Source organism: Rana temporaria, chromosome 9, assembly GCF_905171775.1.
Source record: "Rana temporaria chromosome 9, aRanTem1.1, whole genome shotgun sequence".
Lineage (NCBI taxonomy): Eukaryota > Metazoa > Chordata > Amphibia > Anura > Ranidae > Rana > Rana temporaria.
In genome coordinates this window covers 88881001-88893860 of record NC_053497.1, presented here as the reverse complement: position 1 = coordinate 88893860, position 12860 = coordinate 88881001, and the positions used below count along the sequence as shown (strand labels likewise).

At 43.5% G+C, this 12860-nt stretch overlaps 1 protein-coding gene across 2 annotated transcripts in view; it reads right to left on the bottom strand.

Moving 5' to 3' along the window:
* CHRDL1 (chordin like 1) overlaps positions 1-12860 on the bottom strand; it is a 70701-nt gene that overhangs the window by 35863 nt on the left and 21978 nt on the right. For both annotated transcript variants that reach the window (XM_040323882.1, XM_040323881.1), the window contains exon 3: positions 224-336. In XM_040323882.1, coding sequence (XP_040179816.1) covers positions 224-336 — 113 coding nt within the window. The remainder of the gene's footprint in view (positions 1-223; positions 337-12860) is intronic.

Sequence of the window (12860 nt, the reverse complement as noted above, 5' to 3'; positions counted from 1 at the left end):
TTTATATCACTTATAATTAGACAATATAATGAATTTGGATAGTCTAATGTTGCCATTGCCATGATCTGAAAAATATATTGTTTTTGTTAACAAATCCTGCTAGAAAACCTCATTATGACAATCTGCATTCTCCTTTTCTATTTAGACAAATATCATCAGAGATAGCAAGAATTTAAAAACTACTAAAACAATTCCAAAACAGAAGCAAGGGAAAAAACATTACCTCCCGACATAAACAGTTCACACAATATACAAGTCCATAAGGTTCCAGGTAGGGGTGCCATCTTTCTCCAAAACGATATTTTCTGTCTTGGAACACACAGTATGTGTCTGAATCTGCAAGGATAACAGAGGCAGCTTTCAGTTACATCCTTACAATGTGGTGCATATCAGTGGTTAAGAGGTGGTTTGGCCAGAGTCAAGATTCAAAAGCTTGTGTAAAAGCAATGCACAAGAAGTTAATGAAATATTCGTGTGGGTTCTTTGCTCTGTGTCTCTTGGCATTCCAAAAAGAGACTTTAATGTTCTAAGTCTCTGGAGTCTGAGCAAGTCTAAAGGGAGCAGTGTTGGTATCAGTGACTATTGGGAAATCCATATAAACCAGACCACAGAAGAATTACCCAACTAGATCTTGAAATTGGAGGTAACCCCAAAGCTGTCAGCACCTCTGACTGTGAAGTCCACCAATACGCCAAACACTTGGGCTGAAAGAAAATCTTTCATGGTTTGGCAGCTTCTGCTCTTGTCTCACGCCAGGGAAGAAGAGAAAGCAGCTGAAAAGCACAGACTTACACTTGCTACAGCTTAGACTGAGGCATGATATGTTGGTTTACAAACATTAAAGGAAAAAATTACAAGGAAAAAAATAACCCTTCAATACATGAACCCGCTAGATTCTAAGGCCGCAATGCTTTTTTTACATCAGTATAATAAGCAAATGTTCAAGGAATTCTAAAGATCAGGGTATAAAGAAAAGTAAAACCGTTCCATATAAAAGTATTTTTTTATGTCGCCCAGTCTGTAAGATGTTACTATTAGAAAAGTATTTAAAAATGAATTCTGGACATTGTGGGCCAGATTCTCAAAGGGCTTACGAAAGCGCAACGCCATTTGCGCCGTCGTAAGTCCTAATCTGGGCCGTGGTATCTATGCGACTGATTCTTAGAATCAGTTACGCATAGATATCCATTAGATCTGACAGGCGTAAGGCTCTTACGCTGTCAGATCTTAAATGCAATATTTTTCCCGCCGCTAGGTGTCGCCTCGTCGTTTTCCCCATCGTCTATGCAAATTAGCTATTTACGCGAGATTCCCGAACGTAAGCGCGGTTGACGCAGTGAATTTATGACGTTTCCGTAAGTGTAAACTTGCCCCTGCTATATGAGGGGTAAGTTTACGAAGGTCCGTCGTATGCCATGTTAAGTATGGCGTCGGGTCAGCGTCGTCTTTTTCCGTCGTTTACGTAGTTTTCCTAACTCGTTCGCGAATAGGACTTTACGTCAATGACGCTCACGTCGGCGTCATTGACGTTTTCCGTCGTGAGCTGGAGCATGCGCACTGGCCTATTTTTACGCCCGGCGCATGCGCAGTTTGATCGGCGCGGGGGCGAGCTTAATTTAAATACAAGCCGCCCCCTTTGAATTACACAGCCTTACGCCGGGCCATTTACACTACGCCGCCGCAAATTACGGAGCAAGTGCTTGGAGAATACGGCACTTGCTCCAGTAATTTGCAGCGGCGCAGTGTAAATGGCCTACGCTACGCCGCCGTGAATTTTACGAGAATCTGGCCCAGTGTATTTTTACATGGTGACATTGAACCAGGTTAGACCAAAATAACTTTGTATGTACCATGCAAATGTCCCTGGATGCTGGAAATCACTGAAGAACAACACTGCTTCTTCAGTGATCCATAGAGGAATCAGAGAGAAAAGGCAATTGATGAATGACTAAAGTCATTCAGACAGGAAATGAAGGTGGGCTTGAGATATCTGCTGTATCTTCAAAATATTATATTGTGGAGATGCAAGTTTGCAGGGAAAAAATAGTAATCAGTTTTAACATAGAAATGGACTTTCTACAAGTGTGAGCAAAAAGATAAGGTTGGACTTAAGCTTTAAAGTGTATCTCAAGCGAAAACATATTATTTTGGATAGAGTATGCCTCTTCACCGCCTGTCAAACTCTCTCTAAAGAGCAATCCAAACCCAGACCACTCTTCAGAGGGTAAAATAGGTGTAAACAAGCCCTTAAGGTGTTTTATTTTGAAGAGGGAAACATGGAGTAAAATTCCAACCTCAGCATGTGTACACCCCAGACCACTGCCTCTGCATGCAAAAGGGGGAGCAGTTAAGGGGTGGTAAAAATGCATATTTTTAAATACCACCACTCTGTACTTTTCTCTGTACCAGTGTACTGTTATCTCCAATACATAAACAATCAGACTGGGGAGAGGAATGGGAAGCATTGTAAGGCCTTGTTCACACAGGCTTCAGCTTGTACACAAACAGTGTGTGCAGCAAGATTTTACAAAGCTTTTGCAAAGCAAAAGTGTGAACAAGATTGTGTTGCTATCGATATGTTTGGGTGAGTTTATATCAAAGACATTTAATTGTTAGATTTTAAAGACCATGTGCTGTTTTAGAACTTTAACAACTGGTTCTCAAATTTTCCGACAACAAAATTCGTTCTCGTAATTTGAGCATGTGTAGACAATTCCCACGCACAAAATTCCATGCATGCTCTGAATCGGGTATGAAACGGAAGTCCTTGGTCTGGTAAAACTAGCATTCGTAATGGAGATAGCACATTCATCACGCTGCAAATGTTTAAATCTTTTAATGCAGTGCATTATCTTCTTCTTTATAATGCTAGAATAATGAAGTTGTTTTGCTGCTGATATTCACACAGAGTTCTGACAAACTGATTTTTCCGAGACTCCGAGAGATCGGGAACAGCAGCAGATGACATATAAGCGCGAATCATCTCTCACCAAACTTCTACTAACACGAGATTAGCAGAAGGAGCCCAAAGGGTGGCACACTTGGTATTGAGCTTCCCTTTTATAGTGCCGTTGTATGTGTTGTACGTGACGGCGTTTTTGGCGATCGGAATTTCCGGCATTTTTGTGAGCAAGTGTATGCAAGACAAGTTTGAGCCAACATCTGTCGGAAAAAAATCCACGGTTTTGTTGTCGGAATGTCCAATTGTGTGTACGCAGCATAAAAGTATCAACACACTACAGAAGTCGAAGCTTCCTTGGCTTTATTGCAACGTGACCTTACTAGAGGCAAGCAAAATAAAGGTCTAAGCCAGGGGTGTCCAAACTTTTTTCAAAGAGGGCCAGATTTGATGAAGTGAACATGCGTGAGAGCTGACCATTTTGCCTGACATTCTTTGAACCATTAAAATTCGGTCTAAGTGTGTTCGTCCGAGCAACTAATACACTGCCCAACAAGAATTCTCTTGCCTATGTCGTGCTCGTTCCCGACACAGACGAATGCTCTGCTATTTAGGGGTACCGTTAATTCTTAATGGGACCCCACACATTGGAAAACAAGGGGTGCTTTTGGTGCAGTGCAATTAAAAAAAAAAAGGTCGGGACTTCTTTCCCTGCATTTTTGTGGGTAAGGAAGCCCATTGAAATGAATGGGCTGCCCTACACTCAGCACACAGCCACACAGATGTGTACCAAGTGCTTGTTTACATGTCCGGTTGGAGGGACAGTAAAACAACATAGTTGAGCGTTTTTTACCACCCCCAACTTCTCCCTCTATAGCTGTAGAGGCAGCAGCTGGGGGTGTAAACATGCTGTAGCTTCAGCTGGAGGTATACCCAGGCTGAATGGTGCTGCACTGCAACTACCCGTAACTGTGTGTACTGCACTGTTGCGGTATAGGCTTTACTGCCTGTCAAATGCCTCTGAAAAGCAATCTGTGCATGGATTGCTTTTCAGAGGAAAAGCAGTCCTGGCTGCTATCACAAACAGCAGTTCTGATGGTACAGGAATTGGGGGGGGGGGGTCCGGATTAAAAGTAACATATACACAGACACATACACACACATACATACAGACACACACACACAGACACATGCACACAAACACATACAGACAGACACTCACATGTATAAAGCCCTTTTATAACAAATCTAGCTTCCAAGTACCTTTCCAGTTTCCTCATTCAGCCGGGTACTGCACTCTAGGGGGAAACAGAGAGCACAGCACACTACCCTGCATTTTACTTTCACTTTTGGGGCTGACGGACCTTCTTACAGTGCCGATGTATAGTTCGGCAGGGGATCGGGAGATCGGGCTCATCTGACAGCCTTTATCTCTCCTGATAGCGCGGCACACCTGAGAACCAGGCGGGCCGCTCAAAACCAGCCCGCAGGCCGGACTTTGGACATGCCTGGTCTAAGCCAATCAGGCTTTATGTCACTGCACAGTGTTATGAATCTAATAAATAAATGTTCAAAGCCTGGATAAGAAGGGCTCCTATAGACTTGAAGTTGGGGATAATTAAAAAAGCATGGCTGAGCAGTTTTTTTGAACACCCAACTTCCCCACCTTAATCTGTAAATGCAGTGGATGGAGGTGTTTACATGCCACAGTCACGATGTTTTGCTTCCACAACAAAAATTACCGCTCATCTGTCAAAAGCTTCTGAGAAGTGATCTGAATGTGGATTGCTTTTTAGAGCCAGGGCAGTTTATATGCAAGTCTAATCTTAGCCTACTACATTTCATAACTATGGTATGTATTTCTACTGTGCAGGTAGCTATTTGCATATAACTACCCTTTAAGTGTAAATGGAAACAATTAATATGCAGATGCTTATAACTTAAAATAACGAGTTATTGTTGACTCTATATTTATCTCAATTTTAGAAGCTAATGATGAGTTCAGCATAAGCAATGTTGTTCTGAATAACTAAATCCAGTATTAAATCAAAAAGCAGCTTCAGTGCAAATGACAAACCCTGAAAGTACCGTGTGGATGGCTTCCCACATATCTTTTTTTGCTTTAGGACAGATTACTTTTAAGGGGATGAACAATAATTACGCTATGTAGGCTCTTTTATATATTTTCGCTTTTTTTTTTACCATCCATGGATGATTCTTGAAATCCATCTGGAGAAAACATACTCATCTATGCGGAGCACAGACAAAAATGTATCTCATGAATTACACTGAATAAAACGATACATTTACATCTTCATACCAAACTTGCATAACCAACAATCAGAACAATCTGAACAAACATATTTAGATAATATGCCTCCCTTGGATGCCATTCTCCAGTCTTAAGCCAAATGGAACATTGATGTAGTAAAAAAAAAATATTTGAGTTGGGACAAAAGAATGAGTTTCTTACTAGCTACATTTGCAAAACCACACAAGTATGACTACAGCATTTAAAAGTAATGTCCAATAAAGGCAACTCTTTATATATACTTCACAAGAAGACATTCAGGAAACCTTCAAAATCTGCTATACCCAACTATATCATGACCATGAAAGGAACAGACTTGTTCTCAATTAGACTTCTCTCCCACAATTTTTTTGGAACAAAACCGAGGAGTTAATTTCTTCTTTAGCAAACAGTAAAACCTCACAGCTTTATGGCATTGCAAATGAATACTATAACATTATAAAACAAGTGATTATCCCCAATCTTACTAGTAAGGTTATGCCTAAAAGGTTTTCTTCCTTTGCTCCCAATGTTCGATGTAAGCTTTTGGTCGGATATTCCGACTGTGTGTAGGCTCCATCAGACATTTGCTGTCGGAATATCCGACAACAAATGTTTGAGAGCTGGTTCTCAATTTTTCCAACAACAAAAGTTCTTGTTGGAAATTCCAATCGTCTGTACCTTCAGGGTATGCGCATCCATGGGCCCCGCCACCATGGCCTGTTTCGCTGAGGTTGTGCACCATGCAGAGCCTCATCCTGACATTGAGAGGGGCCTTCTGTTGAGAGGATCCTAAGCTGGAGGCTGTGCGTTGGGGGATTGGCTCGGGGGAACCTAGAACTAGAGGTTGTCCAGGAGGCCTAGATGAACCATCGGGGATCCGGTAACCACACCATATGACAGGTATGCTCAAGCTGTCAGTGGGTGACACTGATTGAACTAACTGGGAGGATTTGCTCAAATTGATTTCACAGATCCCAAGTTGTCCGGCCTGTGGCAGAGGCCCTGAGTCAGGCCTGTGGCAGGGGTCTGTTTCCTCCCAGTGATCCGCAAGTGACGCTCCGGCTGCCAGGCCTGAGATAACCGCCTGTCCGGGGGCACTTTACCCACCCTGATTGGGGTGGCGACGTATTGAGCTATATCATTGCTGAGAGCAGGCTTGCTCTCTCTCTTCATATCCAGGGCCTGATACTAAAGTTTTCTCTATGCTCATCAACCTTTCCCTGTCGTGTGCCATGTTGATGTTGGCCGTGTTGGGCCTTGGAATAAAGCATTGAAAACTGAATTGATGTCTGGACACCTGCTCTTTATTCACACACACATAAATCACCCCTAGACCAAGTCAAAAAGGTAACTCAGTAAGCCGATCCCAAACGAATCAGTGGCTCCTTCGGGGTGAGCGCTACAGGAGTGACTAGGCAGAAGTGTTAACTTCAAAGCAGAACCGCCCAGGGTGCAGTCCCACTGACTATATCCCCTCAGCCTGCATCAAGCAATTCCGTTTTTCTGCCTAGTCTAAGGAGAAGACATGGCTCCCTTCAGGCCCATGGCTTGGAGGCTTTTAGTTTGGATTCATTTTTGGGATTTTTTATTCATTTATTTATTTAAGTTTTTCCTGCAATCTTTAATCAACTGCCGATTGGGCGACAGGCTGGATCCCAGATCCTTGTATTCTTCCCAGTTTCGGCCATCGAGCGTGTGCCGACCATAGCTGCGAGCTGGGTCGTCCACGACATACCCGTCGCTCTACGGGTGGCCGGGGAGCTATACGCTCCAGGGCTTGCATCGGACCGGTCTACAGGGCCGAGTCGCAGTAGCCTGGCCGACAGCCACCACCGTTACCATGTGGTAGATGTGCTTCGATCAACTGCCGACTGGGCAACAGGCTGGATCCCAGATCCTTGTATTCTTCCCAGTTTCGCCCATCGAACGTGTGCCGACCATAGCTGCGCGCTGGGTCGTCCACGACATAACCGTCGCTCTACGGGGTGGCCGGTGAGCTATACGCTCCAGGGCTTCCATAAGGACCGGTCTACAGGGCCGAGTCGCAGTAGCCTGGCCGACAGTCATCTCCGTTACCATGCGGAAGATGCACTGTCCAGGATGCTTCCAGCATAAACTCACAGGAAGGGTAAGTAGCTACTACCTTTCTTTAGCAAGAAGACAGAGCTAGGCATCCTTGGAGAGGTGAGTAAAGGGCCTTATCCCCCTTCTCCCCTCCCCCTCCTCCTCCTAGGCTCTCTGAGCTAGCTGCTGGGCAGGGTTTCCTCTGGGGAGCTTCTCTTGGGGAACCATAAGTCACTAAATCAGTGTTTAGGCTGCATAAGAGATTCTGTTTACCTGTGTGTCCTGCTCCATGCTGTCGGCGGCCATGTTTGGTGTATCCATGCTGTATTTCTTTACTTGCACAATGTATAAAGCCGCATAAGAGATTCTGTTTTTCTGTGTGTCTTGCTCCATGCTGTCGGCAGCCATGTTTGGCGTGTCCATGCTGTATTTCTTTACTTGCACAATATATAAAGCTGCATAAGAGATTCTGCTTTCCTGTGTGTCTTGCTCCATGCTGTCGACGCCCAGGTTGGTGTCCATGCTGTATTTCTTTTCTCACTGGCGGCCATGTTCTATAAGCCACATTTTTCTGGTGATTTCTGCTGAGGTGTACTGACTGCTGCATTACTCTGCTGCACCGTGGAGCGGGCGGGGCGGTCCGTGCCATGCAGCGTGCATTTGTTCTCCTCTGTCATGATCTTCTCCACCCTGGCGGCGCGGCTGCACACTGTCCTCTTCTCTCCAGCTGCCGCCCAGGTGGGGTTTGTTTTTGGGGGGGTCTGTACTAATGAAGGGGGGTGATCTGTACTAATGGAGGGGGGGGGGCGGTCTGTACTAATAGAGGGGGATCTGTACTAATGGAGTGGAAGGGGGTCTGTACTGATGGAGGGAGGTGGTCTGTACTAATGGAGGGGGGTGGTCTGTACTAATGTAGGGGGGTGGTCTGTACTAATGGAGCAGAGGGGGGTGGTCTGTACTAATGGAGGGGGTGGTCTGTACTAATGGGGGGGTCTGTACTAATAGAGCGGAGGGGGCGGTCTGTACTAATGGAGGGGGGTGGTCTGTACTAATGGGGGAGTCTGTACTAATGGAGCGGAGGGGGAGTGGTCTGTACTAATGGGGGGGTGGTTTGCAGGGGGGTGGTCTGTACTAATGGGGGAAAAATTCATGTAATTTAAAATGATCGTGTGTGGGCTTCAGAGCATTTTTCGGGTTCTGAAAAACGGGCAAATTTTTTCGAACATGCTCTATTTTTTCACAAAGATTTAAATAATGTTGTTTTTTGGGTTGTAAAAAATGATCGTGTGTGGGCTTTAACGACGTGAAAAACCCACACATGCTCAGAAGCAAGTTATGAGACGGGAGCGCTCGTTCTGGTAAAACTACCGTTCGTAATGGAGTAAGCACATTCATCACACTGTAACAGACAGAAAAGCGCGAATCGTCTTTTACTAACACAAAATCAGCTAAAGCAGCCCAAAGGTTGGTGTCATCCGAATGAAACTTCCCCTTTATAGTGGCGCCGTACGTGTTGTACGTCACCGCGCTTTGCTAGCGCATTTTTTTTTAATGATGAAGTTGAAAAAAACTTTGTTTTTTCTAGAGCCTGAAAAACGTTGTTTTTTACAACCCAAAAAATGATCGTGTGTAAGCAGCATAACAGACTCTCTAACAGAAGCCCTCTCTGTGTGCATCAGAGAGACTCCCATCCAGGTCTCATTAATGTACGCTCTTCCTGTATTTTCTTTATTGTTAAAAGATCATGGGAGGATTCCAGGGTAACCAAGACTTCTTAGGGGAGCATCTCTGTGTTTGAGTCATTGCCATCGAAACGTGTAGAGGGGAGGAGTTTGTAAGATGACCACGCCCATGCGGGGGCGACAGAAATATTTCTGCACCCAGGCGTCTGTGACCCTAGGATCGGCCCTGCCAGTAATGAATTCTGTGTTGGACAGTTTTTGCACACCTCACATCAAAGTCGTTTTAAAGATCGTCTCTCACCATCTCAAGAATTAGACTTTAGCTCTTTCTCTCCATTCAGGTGGAACCAGGGTATTCTGTGACTAGATTTGCTGCTCCCCCACCAGATCAGATGGTGAAACTGGAGTAGCTGAATTCACTTGTCAACATTCAGGCCCGCAATTTCACTGGAGACTCAGTGGTGTTGCAAACACTGACAGGAATGCTCCCATGGCTTTGTTGTAGTCTCTGTTTGCCTTAACTTTAAGGGTTAGGTCAGCCCAGCATCTGGACAACAAAGGGCCCTGGCTTGCTCCAGGTTAACTTGACTGTAGCTCATAAAAATACTATTTCCCCCAGTTGCAGTATTTCCAGTTGCAATAACTTCCCCGCTCCTTTAGCTGGGGCCTTCTGCTCCTGTACTATGCGCTGATACGCTTGTTGTAGCTTGAGGTTGATTTTTGCTGCGTCACTTTTTGCTGCGAGGGGAGCGAGTGGTCTCCACACAATATTCATCCCTAGGAGGGAGTTCTTTTTAGCCCCATGTGGGCACACCACAGCTAGGTTGTCAGATGTCTCTGCCTAATTTTCAAAAAATCGATTGTATACTTAATCAGCAAGTACCCATTGAAAGTTAACTTCTGAGTTCCAATACCCCAGATCTCTAGGTCTGCCAACTTTTGTAGAGCAATTACTTAAGGTGTTTATCGTAGAATTCTCAATATAACTGGGTTACTTGTGCTCCTGTATCCAATATAGCCCAAGTGAAAATATCCTCTATCTGGACTGGTATTATAGTTAAAAAAAAAATGTTGTGACTCGCACTTGGCTGTAAACAACAAGACTGCTGCACAAAAAAGTAGTTGAATACTTAACTACATAGACACAGAAAATAATATAAATGTGCGTTATCTCAAAAGATATAAAAATCAACTTTTGTTTTATGCTGCAAAACTTTAACAGTGCAAAATCAATTGTGCAAAAAATTGAATCACACAATATTTTATAAACCAATTCAACTATATAAAGTGCAAAGTGCAATGTTAATTGTCCTGAGCAAACAACAATGCTTCTGACAAAAAAATATTCATATGTGCCCATTACATGATTATGATGAAAACGATACACAAATAAAGTTGGATCAAGACAGGAGATGTGATAAAAGTCCAAAAAGTCTTATTAGGTGCAAAAGAAGGTGCCCTTAGGATATTATGTGTAAAGAAATCCCAATTTATCCACCGCTTCACTTCCACCTAGGTGCATGTGCAGACAAACAAGCTGCTTACCAGAAAATATGATCCCCACTAGGATCAAACATGCACAAGATTCCACAAGCACAAGAGACGGACATCGCTACCTAAAAACAGGCACATATACCATTTCCATCTGGTGAGTGGGGACCCAGGAGGGGAGCATGGACAGTCACCTGAATTTTTGATTTTGAAGATGTCACAGAAAGTCACCTGAATATTTCAAATTGTCACCGGCTCAACATTTAATTATTTTTCTCAAATTTTTGATTTTGAAAATTCCGACAGAAAAGGTCCGATGGGGCCTAAACACGGTCGGAATTTCTGACCAAAAGCTCACATCGAACTTTTCTTGTCGGAATTTCCGACCATGTGTACGCGGGTGTTGGAAGGCAACATGAGTTAATATAATATTTCTGGAGGTTCTACATATCTGGTTCCTATTCCCAAGATTCTTCAGGCTGATACGTGCAGTTCCATGGTTTTAAAAGGTACAGAGGAATGTGGCCCCAAGCAGAATCTGCATAGCAAGAGGGCTTGGCTCCAGCTTCAAAGAAAACAATGGTTGATGAAAAAGACGACCCAGGGCGCCTGGAGATGATATGGGCAATATTGCCCCCAGAGACCAAGTACATCAGGACAGTCAGTAATATAATTTATTGAGGAGGATTGCCCTGTGAACACTATGATTGGTCCAAAAGCAAATGGGGCTGGCAATGGGGGGGTTTGGATTAATGTGTGACTGAGTTTTGCAAAAAGGGTTTTCAACAGAGAGCTCTTTCTCTTTCGCTGCAAGGCCTTTGCCACAAGGCTGTCTCTCTGCCGTCTTGAGAGCCTCATGGAATCCTGCATTGGGCCTAAGCCATGAGGCTTAGCCCTCTAGTTAACATCTGAGCTCAGCCAGCGAGGAGTTTACCTAGAGGAGGCGATAAGTATTTTTGATGATTGCTGTTATATGTTGTAAATATCATCTGTTTAGTTTGTTATATTCCTATTTTCTTGGGAAATAAATGTAACATTATTTAAGCAAATGTGTCTGTCTTCATACCTAACATTATATCATTAGGCCTAGTATAATCTGATAGACTAGCTGATTATAGGAATTTACTAATCAATACATATAAGCAATAGTTATATAGGGTACAATAGAGTGTATAGCATTGCAATTTTTATTTCAGCGGCATTAGAGTTGTTTATCCAGCTGAACTATATCTAAATATTCATTGAGTCTGTCCAAAGTTCATTTCAAACACTTTAGGGCTCATTTATACTTGCTTGGGCTTTAACACACGGCTAGTTTAAAACAAAGCTTCAGACAGGCTTTTTTAAAGCTCTCTGAACACTAGTCAAAGCTCCGGTCACTAAATAAAATTGTTAGCTTACAGTCCTGTTTACACCTTGCTTTTACTTTGCTTTACTTTGGCTTTGCTTCAAAAATTATACAAACTTTGACCCTTAAAAATATCCATAAGCGACGTCTAAAAATGTCTATAGGTTACCAGTTTTGAGTTATGCCCTGTACACACGATCAGTTCATCTGATAAAAACGGTCTGATGGATTTTTTCATCAGATATCCGATGAAGCTGACTGATGATCAGTCGTGCCTACACACCATCGGTTAAAAATCTGATCGTGTCGAATGCGGTGACGTAAAACACAACGACGTGCTGTGAAAAATGAAGTTCAATGCTTCCGAGCATGCGTCGACTTGATTCTGAGCTTGTGTGGATTTTTAACAGACGTCGTTTTTTTAACCATCAGATCATTTTAAAACAAGTTCCTAGTTTTTTGACTGATGGACAAAAAACTGATGGGGCCCACACACGATCGGTTCGTCTCATGAAAACGGTCCATCAGACCGTTTTCATCAGACGAACTGATCGTGTGTACGCGGCATTACAGAGATCTAGAAATGTAATTTTACTGTGGTAATGTTCTAAACAAGGGGAAAATGTGCCACTTTACAGGCATAATATAGACACCCCCCAGGCACGAAATTTAAAGGAATTACTGCTCCCGAAAAAACGGCCATTTTTAAAACTTTTTTGCATTGATACGTGTCCCCTAGGGCAGGATGCAGGTCCCCAAACACTTTTTATGGTTCGTCTGAATTTTTTGCCTGTTTTTTGCCTGTTCACAAGTTCTGGTACGAACCGAAAGGGGGGTGTTCAGCTCATCCTTTACCCAGAGGAAGCCCTGGCATTGGCACATGCAGTATGCCTGGAATATGAAGCCCCACAAAAGGCCACAATGCAAAGGATCTGCAACAAAGAGGGCCCCAAAATTGTGTCAAATTTAAACAGACAGGCTCTCTTGCTCCATGGCTGAAACTTACTGTTATATGTCACAGCCTGCACTCCGTGACACAGAGCACACTATAGACCAGTTTTAAAGGGGCTAAGCCCCACTTAA